General features: G+C 36.5%; 1 protein-coding gene and 1 long non-coding RNA gene across 4 annotated transcripts in view; one reads left to right on the top strand and one right to left on the bottom strand.

Moving 5' to 3' along the window:
• Positions 1-21,688, bottom strand: part of gus (splA/ryanodine receptor domain and SOCS box containing gustavus) — a 53,294-nt gene that overhangs the window by 15,676 nt on the left and 15,930 nt on the right. The window contains exons 1-2 of one of the 3 annotated variants that reach the window (XM_014241396.3): positions 18,518-19,252; positions 18,023-18,415 (exon numbers count right to left, since the gene is read on the bottom strand). The exons of 1 other annotated variant lie outside the window; for it this stretch is intronic. Coding sequence is in view for 1 of the 2 variants with exons in the window: in XM_036362947.2 (XP_036218840.1) it covers positions 19,304-19,345 (42 nt within the window). In the remaining variant the exon portion in view is untranslated. Of the gene's footprint in view, positions 1-18,022; positions 18,416-18,517; positions 19,253-19,303; positions 19,346-21,688 lie in introns of those variants that run through there. One more of the 3 variants, XM_036362947.2, reaches the window with a different exon arrangement.
• Positions 5,637-8,542, top strand: LOC138856223 (uncharacterized). Its single transcript, XR_011395344.1, has 3 exons — positions 5,637-6,813; positions 7,300-7,729; positions 8,410-8,542. It is a non-coding gene; the product is annotated as an uncharacterized lncRNA (long non-coding RNA).

Here is a 21,688-nt window from a genome sequence, read left to right as displayed (position 1 = left end):
TAGCCAGTCTATTCTGAGGACCATGGATAACATAATTTTTCTTGGATTTCGATGTTTTTAGTAATCTATTTCGCCTCAGGGTAAGACCAGCAGGGGCGAGTTTAAACCTGTTTAGGATCTCATGAGCATCAGTGATGTTATTGACTACTTTGTAGAAAAAGCAGAGATCAGCGACCTGTCGACGAGAAGACAGTTTGTTTATACCATAGCGCTGGTAGACCTCATCAGTAGAGCAGATGTGACTTGGTGAAGATAGTTTATAGGCCAGTGACTTACAGAATTTACGCTGCACCTTTTCAACTTTATCGATTGTCGTGTTAGTGTAGGGAGACCAGATTACCGAACCATATTCCAAAATTTGTAGTACAAGTGACTTGAATAGTCTAATGAGTGTCCAAGGGTTTTTGAAATCTTTACCACTCCTCAGTATAAATCCAAGGGCTTTGAACGCCTTTGATGTAATTTTGTCTACGTGGTGTGAGAAGGTGAGCTTATTATCAACAATGATACCTAAGTCTTTTATGTTCTCGACTTCAGCTATCTCAAGCCCATCCAGTTTGTAGCTCGTGCGGATCGGTGAGTGTGAGCGAGCGAAAGATACGGCCGCACATTTGTTTACGTTGAGATCCAGCTTGTTCACTCGACACTAGTCACTGAGGGTATTTATGTCTTGTTGCAAGATTATGATGTCTGTCTCACAAGTAATCGGTCTAAAGATTTTGAGTTCATCAGCATTTTTCAAAGTATTATCTTCATCCTTGCAGTCCGGCGGCTTCAAACTTTTATGGTGCTCTTCCACGTTCTTCATTTTTCACATCAAAATCAATATCTCTGAACCGTTGAAACCAATGCCATTTTTCCTTCAAATTGCTTTTTGTTCCTTGTTTTTAAATTTACAGCAATGAAGTTGCATATTTTGAAATGTTTATTGCGATATTTTCTTCATTTGCCGGTTATATTTGAAAACAATTTTTCAAATTGCAACTGTACTTTGCATAGCTATATAACTGTAAAAAATACTCAAACTTCGTTTATTTTTCTAACTAAATTGAGTTTGTAATGATTGGAACATTTACTGAGTATAATTTTTCCGCTGAATTTATAGCGGAAACACGTTTTTATTTTAAATTTGTAACAAAGTAATGGCTCCAAATAAATTCGATGAACCGCTGCGAGCACATGTTATTGATGATTATAATAATGGAACTTCTAAAAAAGAAATTTCAATTAAATACAAAATTCACAAGTCTGCATCGTGGAGGCCAAACAAAAAAAGCGGATGAAAAAACTGACAGCGCAATCGGTAAAGGAGCTCAAGAACGGTCGTTCGTCGCCTCAATTACCGTGTTTATGCTTCATTTCTACTCGGTTATATTCTACACGGGTAAAGCCTATAAGCATAAACGGCAAATATTCTACTTGAGGGGAATTCTGAATGGAATTACTCTGAGGGTTGCCACGCGAAACTTTTTTCATTTCGAAATGTTTTTTACATATGATAGTAGTACACTTATTTTATATTTCTTTGATTCACTTTCATCACAATGACTATAAATTAGCCGAAAAACTCAAGTATAAAGGAAAATTTGGAAAATATATACATTTGCTGTTGACAAAAAAAATAGCCCTGTTTTAATCAGCTTAAATGCAAATCAGCTGTTTAACGTCTTCTAAATGGAAAGACAAGAGGAAATAATTGTTTATAATTTTCTTTAAAGATGTGCAAAAGCGGCAGAAAATCTGATGGATAAAATATTTATATTTAATTTTTCAAACAATTTATCAAATCAATAAACAAAAACCAATCTAGCTGGCACAAAAAATCAGCTGATTTGACTTAAATGACTAATTTTAACTTAACTCTAAAGTCCTCTATGCACCCGAGTAATGAAAATGTGTATATTCTATCCGAGTAGACCATTTGACTCGTTGTGAAAAAGTGTTTATGCATGTGGATTGAACTTACCAGTGTAAAATATAACTGAGTAGAAATGAAACATAAACATGGTAAATTACGTTGATTTACGCAGTTACCGACCCGCGAAGAAACCGCTTATTAGCATGCGTTACCAACTAAGACGATTGAATTATTGATTAAATGGGCCTTTCAACAGGAAAAACGACCCGAAGCATACGCCAAAAGTCCTAAAATGAAGGTTCCAGAGGAATAAAGTGGTTGCAATGGAGTGGCCCGCACAATCCCTAGACCTTAACCCCATCGAAAATGTATAGAAAATTGTAAACAAAAAAAAAAAGAGAATTGATCGCAGTAATGTGGCAAATACTGGTCAGTTTTTCCAAAGAGTCCTGCAGGCATGGAGAAATATACCCCAAACCGTAGTGAATAACCTTATGGTTTCAATGCTGCGGCGATGTCAAGCAGTTATTGAGAGTAATGCCACGAAATACTAAGTTTTTCTTTTATTTTATTGAAAATAATGTACCGCTTTCTTTGAGTTCCAATTGTTTTGTCTTATTGAATATAGATGTTATATTGTTTTTTATTTACATTAAACAAAGGAAGTGTGAAATTTTAATAAAATTTGTGTTGTTTATTTTAATCAACATCCAATATTTAAAAAAAAAAATTAAATAGGTTTCCGGCAATCAGGGTCTGTGTAATAGACAGTATTCTTATTATCATATTTCAGTTGCATATGTTTTGTCCAACACTGTATATTATTCGGTCAGGGCAAATCTTTCTGGCACCTCCTCCCACACAGTGAAAATATGTAAAATAGGGTGATAGCCCAGCTACTCCCCATAAAACGGTTACTACTAAGAGTGCATTTCGATAATTCATTAAATAAATATGTCTGAAGCATTAAATTTCGCATCCTTTATGGGTATCAAAATTGGACAATGGGCGTGGCCCTTCCCACCTCCAGATATAATTCTATATCTCAGGAACTATTCTACCAATTTTATCCAAAATTATCCAAACATTCCAATTTATACTGTAACCATGCGTATTTCTCATAAATAACAATTTTAAATTTAATCTGATTCTTTCATACAGTACAGTAAAAGCTCCTTATTCGCGCTTCCTTTATTCGCGTTTTCACTATTAATGGATTAAAAAAATTCTACCCAATTCCTAAAAGTTTCTTTATTCGCGGATCTACTAAATATATACATAAAAATAAAGAGATTCCAATAGGTATCCAAGTATCTTTGTTAAATGGAGTAATAAAAAAAAGTAAAATAGATCTTATTACAACTTTACCTAAAGTATGTTGTTAAATGATATCGCCGAGAACTTGAATGAATAAGTTATAATATATTATATTTTTAAATGTTGCTGTTCCGTTCTATAGTAAAAGCCGCTTTGCGTGTTTTATTGTTTCTTCTTTCACATGTCAACTAAAAACAATGAGAAACGAGTTTAGACACGAAAAAAATCTGTGTTACCGCTAAAAGTGAAAATAGAAATGCTTGATCGTATAGGCAAAGCGTCTTTACGCTGATTTTAAAGAACCTGATCGTAGTTTTAGTGGTGAATGTACAGATGGTGGATTTCAAGCATCGGAAGGTTGCAGACAATGCTGCAGCAGGACGATATCCACAAGAATATGCAAACCTAGTAGCTGATGGAGGATACAAAGCTGAGCAAGTATTTAATGCAGACGAAACTGCACTGTTTTGGAAAAGAATACCAAACAAAACATTCATTTCTAAAAGTGAAAAGTCTGCTCCTGGATTTAAGGCAGCAAAGGATAGAGTTACACTGCTGCTATATTCTAATGCTTCTGGAGATTGTGTCATTATGCCACTGGTGCTTTACAGATCGTTTAATCCTCGGGCTTTAAAAAATCAAAAAAAGGTCAACCTGCCAGTGTTTGAGCGTGCTAATAAGAAAGCGTGGGTTACAAGCGCTATTTTTTGTGACTGGTTCCGGAATTGTTTTGTTTGAAACTTATTTTAAAAAACCGAATTTAGACTTTAAAGACATATTTACCTCCCAACACGACGGCTTTGCTTCAACCTATGGACCAAGGCATAATCCAGGCCTTCAAGCTCTATTACATTAGACGAACCTTCAAAATCATATTGGATAATATGGAATACAATCCTGATATGAATGTTATGGAATGCTGGAAGAAATTTGACATAGCAAAATGCATCGTAAACATAAAAGAATCATTGGAAGAACTGAAGCCATACACATTGAAGTCATGCTGGAAAAAACTGTGGCCTGCTGTGACTGCGGAAAATGACGAAGAATCTGTGCAAGCTCAAATTTTGACTGTAAACATAGCCGAAATCGCGAATGGAATAGGACGAGATGGGTTCGAACAGATAGAATCAAGTGACATTCAGGAATTGCTTGAATCGCAAGATGAAAATTTGACTAAAACTGATTTGGAGGAAATGTTAAATTCACAGCCCATTAAAGAAGAGGCTTCAACAAGCACTGGAAACGTGACATTTATTTTGGAAAATCTTAGTGAAGGTTTAAGAATGGCAAATGCGCTTTGCGATTTCTTTATGAACATTGATCCGTATATGGAACGAAGTCTTATTTTTAAGAGGCAAATTGCTAATGCGACTGCTGTGTATCAGTCTAAATTGAAGGAGCTTTTGAAAACTGCCAAGCAAGAAAAAATTACAGAATTCTTCAAACCATTGCCTAAGCCTTAAGATAATTTATTAAAATGTTCAAAAACTTCAATTATTTATATTTTTATATAGTTGTTGTTTTTTTGTCACCTAGGAACGTAGGTATACCCTATAATCCCATATAAATTACCATTCCGTATTCACGGTTCTGTATTCGCGGCATATTTATGGAACATATACCCCGCAAATAAAGAGCTTTTACTGTATATAAATGTAATCGATAGTCAATGACGTTATTTTAACACTGCAAAAATAGTGCGTTTTAGGTACTCCATCTAACGTCTCAAAATTGTCGAAATGGGACTGTGTTTGAATTATTTTAGCATAATTGTGTGAAAACATGTTTTCTAGTAATGCAAAACGAATGAGCCCTGCTATAAATAAAAATATAGGTAAATTTAAAAAGATGGATACGATCAACATCTATATCTATATCTCTATGGGATCGTAAAGTCTCCATTTATAAAACGGAAATTAAGAGACTCAAAGAAGAAATGGACAATATAAGTTTTGAGACAGTATTCAATAGCGACCAATTAAAATATTTGGAAACGCATTCCGCATTGAAAATCTGTATACAACAGAAATGTCGAAGTGTTTCAATCAAGAAATTGATGATATACTAGCACTGTCCTTAATTGCTATGCCAAAAATGAGCGCGATTTGTCAACCAGTTTGTTTGCAGCAGCTGTTGAAATCAGTCGACCTCAGTTGTGTTTTTACAATGGAAAAAAATATTGAACAAAGAGTTTGCATAAAAAATTGTGTTTCGAACCAAAGTTCGTGTGTTTAGTTGTTGAGAATGTTATGAATCTATTCTATCGAAAACCCAACTCTAAGAGGTCGAGAAACCGTCGAAGACATGCCCCGTTCCGGTCATCATCCGATGCCTAACTAACTATAACATATGTGTATCGCTTCAGAACTGTAACACCAATTTCGACTATTGTCGCGTTCTACACTGGCCATTGAAGCCTCAAGAAGCATCCTTACAACATGAAGTAGTAGTAGAAGTAGTTACCGATACAATGTCAGGAAGTGTTCGTACACAAACACGTTAGAAAATGGGCACCAAGATCCAAACGAAACATTACAATCAGCCGCTTTTTCAATGATATCCCAGAAAAATTTAGAAGATGCACAAATTAAAACTATTACCGATTTAGTTTAAGCTGAAAATATAAAGGCTGAGATTTTAAACAAACAAGAGCATTTTGGTAGTTCTGAAGAAATGGCAGATAAAGGGGCCAATGAATAAATAACTTGTAATTTTATTCCCCCGGCAGGCGCACATTTTGAAGAAATGTGGGAAACTGGTGTTAAAATTGAAGGGCTTGAAGTTGAGGACGAAGCTGAAATAATCGATTACATTTTAGAAGACAGAGAGGAGGCATATGGGAAGAAAGTTCAAGAACCGATTTTGCACAGACCAACACAACTGCCGAAAAAGCACAAAGATGGTTTAGGTAAGCAAAATCCAAATCTCACTGAAAAAGAAGATTATGTAGACGATTACGAGCAGCTAACAAGTACGGGACGCGATATAACTGAAATGGAAAATCTCATTGATGAAAGCCAATGTCACGTCTGTACCTGCAAGGAAGACCTTATCAGCCTTCCAAAGTTATCAATAAACAAACTGATTAATTATTGATTACGAGTATATATCCGATCGTATCCATTGCCCCAAAGGAGTTTATGCCAATTGCTTTGGAGCTGAAAATACCGTGTGAAAATACTGATGTGGAATTTAAAGTCTACGACGAAGGTGGTATAACAGTGAATATTTCCCTCGTCAATATGTTCAAATATTTTTGAACATGCTTATCTTATACAATGTCGAGGCACTAAAAAACATACATACATACTTGTATATATGTATTAATTATATAACTAAGCTCAACCCGCAATGCGTAATCGGTACATTAATAAAATGCTTGGTTGGTTGGTTGAGGGTAACATCTGATCATAAAGGACAGAATAAAATCAACATTTAAACCCATCAGTCGTATTTAACTGGTGCCCAACGTGGGGTCTGTCGCTGAGCAATCACTTTTAATTCCACCAGCGGATTTCAGCAAGCAAAATTGCTATATAAAAGCAGAAGTGGACAGGACTCCAAAAAATCGACTACGAAGGAATATTCTAAATAAAATCAGCCTGGTTAAATTTATGTCACATTGGAGTAAATTTGTAAGTAAAAATTAAAATTGATAAAGTGTGACTTACAAGCTATATTTAAAGTTAAATTTTGATAAAGAAAAGTTTATATTAATATTAAAAGTTTATATTGAACTGTATGAACTTGCGTTTGGAAAATTATACGCTTCTGCTTTTTATGAGTTAATCGGTTTTCACTAATTTAACTAAACTAATTAAAATATTGGTAATCCGGATTTCGTTCTCACCTCGAAAACTGCTTTATAATTAAGCAAAAATTAAAGTTCAAGTTTCAATATTCAAATTATTTCCAAAGGAGTGATCCGAACACGAAAATACCCCGTTCATAGTGAAATTATAATAATTAAAACTATATTGTATTTTTCATGGTGAAAAGTTTAAAGTTATCTTAATTAAAACTATTTTGTCAAAATCACATACACTGAAAAAGTTTTATATCACGAAGAACTTTATATCATAAAAATTAGTGAAGATCATAATATTTTTTATTTTTATTAGAATTACCAGGGAACTTTGCTCACCATTCTCGATTTAATTATTTAAGGAACGTGCAAAGCGCATTGGCATTGAGAGTAAAGTTAACCTAAGTAAAAACACGTCCGATTAAAAAGTTTGCATAAAATACAAAATGGCGGTTTCGATGGATCAAGTGCTACAGGCAATAAGATCCGATAATGCAGAAACTAGGTTAGAACTAACGGCACAAATTAATAACCTTACTTAAGCTTTGAGACGGCTTGGTTCTTCCGCTTATCGAAATCGCTCAGCGCATCAGAACAATCTGTCAATTCATAAACCAAACAACGACCAATCTCAGCCTAACGTTATGTTGCCACAGCAGCTGCACACATAACATCACCAAGTAGTATTTAAACGCTCTCGTGATCAGTCTGGTTCCTTTCGAAAACCATATTCAAAGGCTCAAAAGGTAAATTATATGCTAGAAGAAGTAAGTTCAGATTTTGACGAATCCGATATTTGCGATAAATAAAAATAATTATTTAAACTAGAATCGCTCCTACCATTCGTCATGACAAAAACAACGTGTGGCCATTTACATTAAACTCAATAAATGGGGCTAATCTTACAAAAAAAGTATTTGATCAATGTCTTTAATCGCACGACGACGTTTTATTTGCTTACGAATATAACTTTATTTGATGGTATAATCGGCTACGATTTTCTTAAGGGGTTAGGGGTAGACAGAATTTAAAAAAATCAATTGGTTTTTTTTTACATATTCTCTGAAAATTTCAAGTTAATCCGATAATTACTTTTACAACAAGCGCTCGGGCACTTCAAAACGCTCGGGAGCAGGTAGTTAGCGGCAGCTGCAAGAAACTTTAAATGCGTTTGTCTCAAAACTATGTTTTTCGAACTGGTGACAAGTTTATACAGCTTTTAGAATACATAATAAACTCTGGCTTGATCGAAGGACTTTTTTTCAAAAATTTCGATTTTTCAGACCTCCACTGTTGATTTTTTCCAAAAAAAAATATAAGAAAAAAATTTCGCAAGGCCGCCATTTAGTTAATTTTTGAAAAAAAAGCTTCGACCAGGCCCAGGATCTATTTATAAAACTAATTTTATTTATCCGATTGATTTTAGATGAATCTCCAAGGACTTATGATTGTCACCGCAAGGACCTTTTTTTGGAACTGGGCTATAACTTTGGAAATAAATTTTTTTATTTTTTTTTTGAAATTTTCGTGACTTTAAGTCAAAACATTGTATATCAAAGCCATATTACTACTTTTGTAAAATAACATGATTTAATAGAAAAAAAAATTACTGAAATTTCTCATTTTTTCGTGACTCTGACTACCCCTAACCCCTTAAAGAGATTAATGCGAAATTGATATCGAAACTGGATATTTACGTCATCACAGTGGTGGAACCAAACTTCAGCTTCTCCGTTGTAATCAAATTAATTCGATCACAACAGAAGCAGATTCTGTCCCACCCACTATTAAAGCAAATTTTCGTGAAATGATTGAGCCCTACCATATAATACAAACGTAGAGGCAACAATTTGTAGCATCACCGATGACCCAATATTTTCGAAAAGTTACCCCTATCCAATTTCAGCAGCGGAGTTTATTAATGCAGATATCGAAAATCTTTTGAAGGATGGCATAATTCGTAAGTCGTGTTCTCCTTATAACTCACCGGTTCATGTCGTGACTAAAAAAAGGTCTGGACGAAAACGGAAAGCAAAAGCTGTGTATGGTCATAGACTTCAGAAAATTATACGAAAAAACTGTCCCCGATAGATACCCCATTCCCGACATATCTGTCATTCTTGCAAACCTAGGTAAGTCATTATACTTTACCACTCTAGATCTAAAATCGGGTTTTCACCGAAACAAAGATAGACCCAAAAATACTTTTAATATCAACAACGGCAATTATGAGTTCTGCTGATTGCCGTTTGGCTTAAAAAATGCACCAAACATTTTCAGCGCGGTATCGATGATATTCTTCGCGACGAGATAGGTAAAACTTGTTGAAGACATCATCTTTTCGTCCGACGAAGAATCGCATTTAAATCATATAAATCGCATTTTAATGAAACTAGACGCCACAGGTATGCGTGTTTCACCAGAAAAATCCAAATTTTTTTAGACAGAGGTCCAGTTTTTAGGATTTTGGTTTTACAAAATGACATTGGAGCATGCCCTAAGAAAATGATATCATTAACTATAAAATGCCAGTAACTCTACGCGCTTTACGGTCTTTTCTAGGCCTTGCAGGATATTATCGTAGATTTGTTAGCGAAACTACGCAACAAATGAGCGCGAATTGCTTGCCATAGTATGGGCGCAGAAGACCCTTCGGCATTATCTTCAATATATTCACATTTTTACAGATCACCAGCCCCTTATAATTTTTAATTCAGAAAAAAATTCCAATTAAAAAATACAAAGATGGAGTGCATTCATCGATACATTTCATTATAAGCCAGGGAAGGAGAATAAGGTAGCTGATGCTCTGTCGAGACAGTTTAATAATAACATAAATTAATCAATAGAAACAGTGAATAGCGAAGTCTTCTACCAATTTCATAGAAACAATAAAGTATCCCGTAAATCAATTTAAAAATCAACTAACAAAAGATATATAAAATTCGGAAAACTAAGCCAAATTATTTACGATTCAGCAGGTTAAGATTGGAATGCAAAAAGTTAAGTATCGAATGCTACAAAAGTTATGTCGACAAGGTAGAGGACAAACTGCAATCGGAGATCAAAGCATTCTGGAATTTTATCAAAGAAAAAAACCGATGCACCGGTGACATACCATCTTCCCTCAGCAGATACGGGACCAGGTATCAGTAACCTCTTTGCGTCCTTCTTCCACAGCATCTACGCGCCATCGAATAGCAACGACCCAGGTATTGCAACCTTCAATCCTGGTACACAGCGCACACTTGGATGCCCTGACAGTGACCTACGATGCAGTACTCAAAGAACTCCTTGCTCTCGACCCCAGCAAAGGTGCAGGCCCCGATGGTTTGCCTAACATATTCATCAAAAACTGTGCGGTAGGCCTATGTGAGCCTTTGACACATATATTTGGCGAATCTCTTCACCATGGTACCTTCTCGACGTACTGGAAACTGTCATACATCTCACCGATTCATAAAGAGGGGCCCAAGACCTTGGTTACCAACTACCGTCCTATCTGCATACAGTCTGCACTTGCAAAACTATTTGAGAGGTTAGTGCTTCCACAGATACGTCAGGCAATTGAAAACATCATAACCACCGAACAACATGGCTTTACTGGTGGCAGATCCACCACTACCAATTTGTTCATATACGTCGACAAACTGCTGAACTCCATGGATTCCGGCAACTGCACACACAGCATTTACACAGACTTCAGCAAGGCTTTCGACCGTGTTGACTACGAAATATTTTTAGATAAGCTAAGTAAATATGGTGTGGCTGGACGTGCATTAGCTTGGATACGTACATACCTCACAGACAGACGCAAGTCAGAGTAGATGGCGACTTATCCAGTGAATATGAAGTAATCTCTGGTGTGCCACAAGGATCTCACCTTGGTCCTGTACTGTTTAACATCTTCGTCAACGACATTGGTAATAACTTTGCTTCTGATTTCCTTTTGTATGCTGATGACCTCAAAATATTTAGACCGATTACTTGTGAGACAGACACCATAATGTTGCAACAAGACATAAACACCCTCAGTGACTGGTGTCGAGTGAACAAGCTGGATATCAACGTAAACAAATGTGCGGCCGTATCTTTCGCTCGCTCACACTCACCGATCCGCACGAGCTACAAACTTGATGGGCTTGAGATAGCTGAGGTCGAGAACATAAAAGACTTAGGTATCATTGTTGATAATAAGCTCACCTTCTCACACCACGCAGACAAAATTACATCAAAGACGTTCAAAGCCCTTGGATTTATACTGAGGAGTGGTAAAGATTTCAAAAACCCTTGGACACTCATTCGACTATTCAAGTCACTTGTACTACCAATTTTGGAATATGGTTCGGTAATCTGGTCTCCCTACACTAACACGACAATCGATAAAGTTAAAAAGGTGCAGCGTAAATTCTGTAAGTCACTGGCCTATAAACTATCTTCACCAAGTCCCATCTGCTCTACTGATGAGGTCTACCAGTGCTACTGTATAAACAAACTGTCTTCTCGTCGACAGGTCGCTGACCTCTGCTTTTTCTACAAAGTAGTCAATAACATCACTGATGCTCATGAGATCCTAAACAGTTTTGAACTCGCCCCTGCTGGTCTTACCCTGAGGCGAAATAGATTACTAAAAACATTGAAATCCAAGAAAAATTATGTTATCCATGGTCCTCAGAATAGACTGGCTAATTTAGTAAATTCACTTCAAGGTGAAATTGATTTTTATGGAACATACGCTGCTTTTACCGAAAACACCAAGAGACACCTGCTCGTCTGAATTACATCTAAATCAAGTCTGAATTACATATTAACTTACAATTATTTAAATATTTTCCAGATATTACACTAATATACCCGAGCTACTTTTGTATAATACTTTAACTCTTTATTATATCTATGTATATTGCCGATTGGCGTTTAAATAAATAAATACAAAAGGTCCATCGTTAAACAAAAGTACAAAAATTGTATTACAATTTGTTATGATAAGCCCGAAAATTTAATACAATGTCGAAAAAATGTAATTAATCCAAATACCGGTAATGCAACACATATCAATTTTGAATTTTTACATTAATATTTCCGAGAAGAATTTTGTAATAACTTAAGGAAAAACTTTGTGTCATTTATTTAAATCGTCAAGTAAGAACCATATTACAGAACTTACATAAACTATCACACAAAAACTTATATGCATTTACATCCAATACGCATGCATTCAATACAAACATATTTACTTAAGATGCACACAAAATATAAACTAAATGTCTACAAACAAAAATGAATTCATATCACATAACATAGATAATGAAACTACAATAAAACATAAAAACATACACATATACATATAGATTTAGCTACTTAAGACAAATTTGACAAGAAATAACGTGCAATTTTCCCCACGTATATATGTCGCAAGTTTTATTGAATTCACCTCATTTTCAGTTAGTACTAACCTTCAAAAGACAGCTGTTAAACTTTCATGACATTCTATTCGTTAGTTTACGCGTTATTGTGATAAGAGTGGCGCTATTTTTGTTATTTTAAAAACAATGGGATGGGAAAAAATACTGTTCAACCATAGCAATGGCTTGAAAAGTGTTATGGGGATTCCGCGCTATCAGAAACCACAATAAAACGTGGTTGTAGAAACGTGAATGATGCAAAACAAGTAAACGGAAAGTAAAAATGCGTGATATAATTGACATCGTAAGGAATTCAAAGGAACGTGTTGGCTTTATATTGCATGAGCATTTGTCCATGAGAAAGCTCCGTTCGAAGTGGGTGACACGTTTGCTGAATGTTGACCAAAACAGCAACGTGTTGATGATTTTGAGCAGTGTTTGGCCGGATTGCTATAAATGAAACCTGGATCCATCACTTCACTTCGGAATCAAAACCATCGTCATCTGAGTGGACAGCAGCTGGTCAACCTCGTCCAAAGCGCCCGAAAGCACAACAATCAACTTTTTCTATCACAACCCTGAATTCTGTGGGAACTGTTTTAAAATTTATTTAAAAAATAAAACTAAGGAATTTCTTTCTGTTAATTAGGACTAAAATTGAAATTTCATGTTGTTATTCATTTTGCAATGAATTAATGCTAATTGTTCAGAACAGTGGCTTTTCTGAAAAATGGTCAAATTTTTTTAGAACATATCTTAAAATGTGTGTTTTTAATGTACTTAACCAATAAATAGAGCGAATTATTTTAATGATGAATAATTCATATCCGTGATGAGCAGGGTTGCGAATTTTTTAATTTAAAAAAAATCCCGATGTTGCGATTAAAAATTACTTTATTATTTTTTAATCCAAAATGTTTGAAATTAAATATTTAAAAGTTTTTTTATTATTTGATTGAACGCGAAAAAATGTTAACTCTAAAAGAACTTATTTTTGGTTGCTTGTTTTTTTTATTTTTTAATCCGGTAGATGGAATTAAAAATTAAAAATATGTTTTTTTTTTGGGAAGAAAATTTGTTTTATTATTTTTGGGTCGGGTTTAGTATACCATCCCACGATTTCAGGTTAAAAGGGTATGGTTGGATAAAGGAGATTCTCCAGATCACGAATATATATATTTATAGCCGCCGGAAATTTAAAGTTTCCCTGCCCACCTCAAGATAAAATTCGGAGACATAGCCGTTTACTTTCGAGCACATGCCATCGATTACATTACCCGACGTCAATACCGTGCAGTCATCAGCGTACGAGGTCACGGAAATTCCCTCTGGTGGTTGGGGGGTTTTGAGTTGTAGAAAATGAAGAGTAGCGGGGAGAGGACACCACTATGTGGAACCCCCTATTTAATTCTTTTAAGTTTGGATTTTTGTGCGGTTGACTGTGTCAAAAGCTTTTGATGGGTCAAACGCTACGAGGATCGTCTTCTCGCAGGGTGGCTTCTGGTTTAGGCAATGAACTATGTGAGCGTTTATGACGCTAAGTGCTGTATATTTTTTGGTAGCCAATGACTCAGGTGAAAGGAGAGTTATCGGACGATAAGACTCCCCTTTATTGGCGGGTGTCCCAGGTTTCAGTACTGGGACCACTCTTCCAACTTTCCACACATCGGGTATTTGAAGAGTGAATGATGTTTTAGCATCAGTATGCTTATTCCGTCAGGGCCGATGGATTTAGACGATTTCGTCTTTTTGATGTCACTCTGAATCTCCCCATCGGTGAAAGCTTTTGGCATTTTCCGCAGTGTAAATTGTCGTCTAAAATAGCTCGCGCACCTCTTCGGGTCCGAGGAGGTATGGCCATCGAATTGAATTGCAACCCGGTCGTCATGTATCCTCGGATTAGACAAGGCCTTGACAGTAGTCCAAAGCTTACTCACACCGGTGTAGAGGTTGCAGCACTTCAGATGCTCTATCCATTTTGTCCGCTTATGCTGATTTACCATTTACCGAATCTCCAAATTGAGATCCTTTATTCGGGGATCACAGGGATCAGCATAGCGTATAGTATCGCGCTCGATTGCTAATACAGCTGCTTCAGCTGAGAAATTAAGGCGTAGTTCCGCGATTCTTCCAGCCTGTATGAAGCGAGCGGTAGCAGCAGCGATCACCTTGTGGAATTGACGCTCGTCAACGATGACGTCCGTAGGGATGGGTAGTGAGTTGAAGGTGCTCTCGGTAGATTCTGTGAAGCCGACCCAGTTAGCTTTGTTAAAGTTGTAAAAGTAAAGTCGGGAGGTTTCTCGATCGAGATAATTATGGGCAGATGGTCTGATGCGAGAGTTAGCATAGGTCGCCAGATTATGCTATTTATCAGACAACCGCTACCGATGGTAATATCTGGCGGGCTATTACAAGCGTCCATAATTCTGGTGGGGGCCAGCTCCAACCTCGTTCACTATGGGACTAACGTGAGTGCCAAAGATCATAGTGATTATTAAAGTCGCCTAGTATCAAACGGTTTTCTCCACTAAGTAGCGCACCATGTCCAGGTAGGTAACATGTAACTGGGGAGATGTACAAATATATTAAATATTTCGACCTCGTCATCGCCTGACCGGTTAGCTATGCCCTGACATTCAATGGAAGTATCCCTGAGGTCGATGCCGCCATCGATAAGACGCACTGTGTTGTGCAGTATGAAGGCTAAGCCTCCACCATTATCTCGGTCACGATTCTTACATATAAAGTTAAAACTTGCACAGCTCAGAAGATTTGAGCGGCTGTTTAACTTAGTTTAGCAACTCACTTCTCGATCTTACTCCAGAGTCCGTTGTTGTAAAATTCGAGTTTGTCGCGGGTGTTTAAGCGTGAACCTGGGAGTGATAGAGTGGCGTGTAGGTGGTGGTTGTTGCAGCTGTCGAACCCGCAGAGGCGTTTGTCGCACTGTGGTGTGTTTGGCGACGCCACTAAACGGGATTGCGGGGGCAGACTCCTACAGCATGGGGCAACATATGACGCACTCCACTTGACTGATGTGACGTTTCGGCGTATTACGGTCTGACACACGGAACAGACTGTACGAGGAACCTGGAGTTGCTGAGTGGTTCTCGCACGAGGATTGGAGCGGGACGAAGGTTGGGGAGGGGGTTGGTCAGACTGGGAGTCATGCCGCCTGTGTGAGCTCCTTAAGGTCGTGGAGGTCCTTTCTTGGCCACTCGACTGGAGTGGCGGCGCAGTGCGCGAACATGGTGCAGATTGAGGCAGGTGTCGCAGTAGTGCGTTGGCAGCGTGCGTAACTCGTGGTCCACTCGCTAAGATGGATCTATCCATTCCATGTATTGCACCTAACCGAGGTGGAGTTAGGATAGAGCCTTTTAGCGCAAATGCAGCAGAAGAATTCCAGCACGGTCAGGAGGATACAAAGCAACCCTGCTGCTAGGCGTTGCTTTAATGACGACAAACTTAAACTAAAACTTACCGATCGAAACAGGGTTAGATCGCCGAAATAACAGCCCTTGGCCGGATAAAATCCGGTTCAATTCCGGCAACGGAGAACCGCCTGTTGTGGGAATTGTGACCATAGGTCGCGGTGCATACCTCTATTCAATCTATCTATGTATCTAACACCATGTGAAGTAGTTATCGAGACGTCCGATACAATGTCAGGAGATGTTCGTACACAAACACGTTAGAAAATGGGCACAAAGGTCCAAACGAAAACATAACAATCAGCTGATTTGTTAATGATATCCCAAAAAGCTTTAGAAGATGCACAAATTAAAACGACTACCGATGCAGTTTAAGTTCAAAATGTTAAGGCTGAAATTTTAAACAAACAAGAACATTTTGGTAGTTCTGAAAAAAGGCAGATAAAGTGGCTAATGAACAAATAACTTGTAATTTTACTCCCTCGGCAGGCTCACATTTTAGAGAAATGTGAGAAACTGGGGTTAAAATTGAAGTGCTTGAAGTTGAGGACGAAGCTGAAATAATCGATTCCATTTTAGTAGACAGAGATGAAGCACATGAGAAGGAAGTTCAGATAAGCAAAATCCAAATCTCACTGAAAAAGAAGAAGAAGATTATGTAGACGATTACAAGCAGTCAACAAGTACGGGACGCGATATAACTGAAATGGAAAATCTCACTGATGAAAACCAATTTCGCGTCTGTACCTGCAAGGAAGACCTTATCAGCCCTATCAAAGTTATCAATAAACAAACTGATAAATTAATGAATACGAGTTTATATCCGACCGTGTCCATTGCCCCAAAGGATTTTATGCCAATTGCTTTGGAGCTGAAAGCACCGTGTAAAAATACTGATGTGGAATTTAAAGTCTACGACGAAGATGGTTATCTTATACAATGTCGAGGAAGTACAAAACACACATAGATATATATTTTATAAACAACCGCATAAAAACTTATATGCATTTACATCCAATACGCATGCATTCAATAAAATATATTTACTTAAGATGCACACAAGAATCATAACCTAATGTGTACAAACTAAAATAAATTCGTATCACATAACATAGATAATGACATTAAACTACAACATAACATAAAAATATACACATATACATATGTATTTAGCTTAAGACAGAAAACAACAAGAACAATACGTTAACTTCGGTTGCACCGATACCCTTCACAAATGAAAAATATTCCTCACAAGAACTTTGTTCGGTCAGTTTGCATGACGCGCAAAATTTCGTGAAAATAGTGAAAATAACACCCGGGCCTCACACATAGATGGCGCTAGTTTTATTGAATTCGCCTCATTTTCAGTTAGTACTAACCTTTAAAAGACAGCTATTAAAATTTCATGACATTCTATTCACTAGTTTGTGAGTTATTTTTTTTGTTATTTTAAAAACAATGTATAATAAACAATTACGTGTTTTAGTTTTACACTGCTTCTTGAAGGGAAAAAATACAGTTCAAGCGAAGCAATGGATTGAAAAGTGTTATGGGGATTCCGCACTATCAGAAACTATAATAACACGTTGGTTTGCTGACTTCAAACTTGGTCGTAGAGACACCAATGATTCAAAACACAGTTAGTGTCCAAATGAGGCTGTAACACAAGAAAACATAAAAAAGTCCATAAAATCCTTCTAAATGATCCGAAAGTAAAGTTGCGTGATATAGTTGACAACGTAAGGATGCCAAACAGGACTTTTAGAGACTGCAACATTGCTTTAAGCAATAATCCATGCCAAATTTTCGTTCAGTTTGTTTCGCATATATACAGACTGACATAGCTAAATCGGCTCAGCTCGTCACGCTGATAATTTATATATATACTTTATAAGGCCTCTGACGTTTCCTTTCGGGTGTTACAACCATCGTGGCAAGTAAGTGCAGAAGCCTTTGAAAATTATATAAAAAAAAAATATATAAAAAAAATTCATAGATTGAAAACACCCCCCACCGCCCCATAGTTTAATTAGATACCAAATTTGATTATAATTCATTCGGTTTCTTCGAATAATGCATGTTGAATTTTTACGCAACATATATAGTTTGGGCTACACCTTGCGAAAGTACAAGATGTTCGGTTACACTCGAAATTAGCCCTTCCTTACTAGTTTTAATAATGTTTATTTAAAAACAATAAAGTTACCTTTCATTGTTAAACGTACTGTAACCTCGGTATGTATACTGCTTTATGATTGATGTTCGCAAGAAGTTTGAGCAGCGGGTGAACGATGTGTCGTGTACATGTTATTTATGTACACTGCTTTATGATTGATGTTCGCAAGAAGTTTGAGCAGCGGGTGAACGATGTGTCGTGTACTTGTGCAAACAGATGGGAAGTAAAGTATACATTTTAGAACTGAATTTGTACTTCCGATGGTCGATATCAGGACCATTTAACTTTGCAAGCTGTTTAATAAAATTCGAGATTTGCCTTTTCTGACGAGTTGTCCATTCATAATATCCATAATTCAAGTGAATTAAATGCTAACAAATATATTTTACTAATGATGGTATGATACAAGTGTAGTCAGTTGAGCTGTGTTTTTACGCATTCAAATTCAATAAAATACATATTATTTAAGTGTTGCAAATCACGAATTGATATTTCTGGATTTTACTTCAAATTTAGATAAATTACCTTTTATAATAGCTGTCATCGAGCAAAATCGCCAAAATTGCCGCTTTTGAGGTGATTGTCGTAAAACAATTGCATCCACAACGTGTCACTGTTTGGTGGGGATTTTGGGTTGGAGGAATAATTGGACTACACTTTTTATAAATAAGGCTGGTCAAGCAGTGCCTGTTGCTGGTGCTCGATATCTCGACATGTTAGCACAGTTTTTTTTGCCGAAATTAGATGTTATTTATAAGGTATGTGATTTCAACAAGACGGTGCCACATGTCATACAGCCCGTGAAACACTTCAATAACTGCATAAGGCATTTCCCGATCGTATACTCTCACGTTTAGGTGATCAGAATTGGCCCCCTAGATCGTGTGATTTAACACCATTTTATTCATTTTTATCGGGTTATTTGAAATCACAGGTATATTACAACAAACCCACAACCACGCGGGCTTCAAAGCAGGATGTTCAACGTTGAATCAATAAAATTCAGCCACATTCATGCGGAACAGTCATGGAAAATTTTGACAAGCAACTGCGTATGCATATGAAAAGCCGTGTAGGCCATTTGCGTGATGTTCATAAATAACCCTATCTTATGTACTTTATGATTCAATAAAAAAATTTCAATCGAAAGACTAAAAATTGTGTTTTCTATTTAATTCCAATCTTCCAAAATTCTTCCGACTGTGCCTTGTAGTAAGTTTCAAAAGTGGTGTGTTAGTTAGTGTTGGGATTATATTAAAAACTTCTGTGTAGATGGTCAAGGGTCAATTAAGAAATAAAATGTGCAGCTACCTTAAAATGGCGTAAAAAATATCCAAGAGCAAAATGGCAAATCTGAAAGCATACAAGCAAACAAAAAATTTAACTTTCAGCTAACTGTTATTTTTTTCCTTATGTGAGCATCTAAAATCCCGCTTTGGATCACTAAAGCTTTAGCTTAAAATATTCAAATGTTTGTTGTTGCTTAATAATCCAAATTTAATTTTTTTTAATTCTCTAAAGTAAGTCTATATTTAGTCGAACAGACAAAATAATTAGGTAGGTGTCCAATATGATCTTGTAAAAAGAGATCCATTATTTTCCCAATATATGGTTCTAGTCTCTCTTTCTCTAAAAAACAGTTTAGACAGTTTTGTGACTGCTTACATACATCAGTATTGTTTGATATAGATGAACATAAGCAAAAAAGAAAAAACATCTTTTAGTTTTTCTTCGAAACGCAAGCAAAGCTATTGAAGAGTTGTATAGTGTTTATTGTCCGTAGGCTTGGAACCATTTAAATAAGGCGGATGGATACTGGTGATCAAAAGTGGGGATAATGGTGGTGAAGCCAGATGGTCAGCTAGGTTTTGCTATGTGTTTGGTGGGATTGGCAGAGAATTTGGTTGGGAGCTTCTTAATCAAGCTCAAGTGATTACTACCTGTTCCTGTCTATGGCGAATGATTTTGCTGGCGAAAAATTCACCTCCAGAAAAGCTTGTGGAAATCAAGTTTTTATCCAATAGGGACGACAATTTATTTTTTTTTACTAAAAGAAGTATGAGTGAGTTACCATGAGTGTAGCAGTATGAAATTACTTTCAAAATGGCAACCAGTTATCGAACAAAACGGTGCTTATTTGACCTAATTGGATCGTTCTTACTATAATATACAAAACTTTAACTTTAACACGTAACTAGTAGATTTCTTATGTCAATCAGTGTGTGAGTGAAAGAAATTGATCTACTTGTAGATCTTGGTTAAACCTCATATTCATATTGTAATGATTTCCGATACTCCGTATATTAAATTTAGACTCTTTGGTTGAGTTTAGATCACATATATGTATGTATGCCATATGAAATAATTAAGTTGACTTTAATACAAATATCCTATACATGAAGCAAAATGTAGTAACGAAACTAAGTGTCTATGTCCTATAATATAAGATAATAAGATAGAAAATATGATTGTAATTTAATCACAATTTCATTTAATAATGCATGTTTAATACTTTCTCAACATTTTTTATACTCTCGCAACCTGTTGCTATAGAGTGTAATAGTTTTGTTCACCTAACGGTTGTTTGTTGTACCTAAAACTAATCGAGTTAGATATAGGGTTATATATTATATATATAAATAATCAGGATGAAGAGACGAGTTGTCCGGGTGACTGTCCGTCCGTGCAAGCTCTAACTTGAGTAAATTGAGATATCTTTATGAAACTTGGTAGACATGTTCCTTGGTACCGTGAGACGGTTGGTATTGCAGATGGGCGTAATCGGACCACTGCCACGCCCACAAAACGCCATTAATCAAAAACAAATAAATTGCCATAACTAAGCTCCGCAATAAGATACAAAGTTGTTATTTAGTACACAGGATCACATTAGGGAGGGGCATCTACAGTTAAAATTTTCTTTTTTAAGTGGGCGTGGTCCCGCCCCTAATAGGTTTAATGTGCATATCTCCTAAACCGCTAAAGCTATAATAACAAAATTCACTGGAAGCGAATGTTTTTAGCACTTCTATTGACGGTGTGAAAACGGGTGAAATCGGGTGACAAGCCCGCCCACTCCCCATATAACGGTACTGTTAAAAAATACTAAAAGCGCGATGAACCAAGCACTAAACACGCCAGAGACATTAAATTTTATCTTTGGGATGGTATGAGATGACTTTATAGGAACCGCGTTCAAAATTAGACAGTAGGCGTGGCACCGCCCACTTTTAGGTGAAAACCCATATCTTGGGATCTGCATAACCGATTTCAACCCAATTCGGTGCATAACCTTCTTTTTATATTTCTATGTTATAGTGCGAAAATGAGCGAAATCGGATTACAACCACGCCTATTTCCCATATAACACCATTTTCAATTCCATCTGATTCTTTCACTTCCCACTATGCATGTCAAGCAACAATGATTATATCGGGGTAAAACTTTGCGTGAATAATACGTTTAAAGTATGCCACCTTGTGACCAAAAATTGTCTAAATCGAACCGAAACTGTTCAAGCCCCTAAGTACTAAATATGTGGACCCCAGTGCCTACAGTTGACCTTCTACCGAAAATATCAGTCAATCCACAAAGAAATATCAAACGAGTATAGCATTTGACTTTGCGAGAGTATGAAATGTTCGGTTACATCCGAACTTAGCCATTCCTTACTTGTTTAGTATAAAGTTTTACCGC

The sequence above is a fragment of the Bactrocera oleae genome, chromosome 3 (genome assembly GCF_042242935.1).
Source record: "Bactrocera oleae isolate idBacOlea1 chromosome 3, idBacOlea1, whole genome shotgun sequence".
NCBI lineage: Eukaryota > Metazoa > Arthropoda > Insecta > Diptera > Tephritidae > Bactrocera > Bactrocera oleae.
This window is presented reverse-complemented; position numbering and strand designations above follow the sequence as displayed.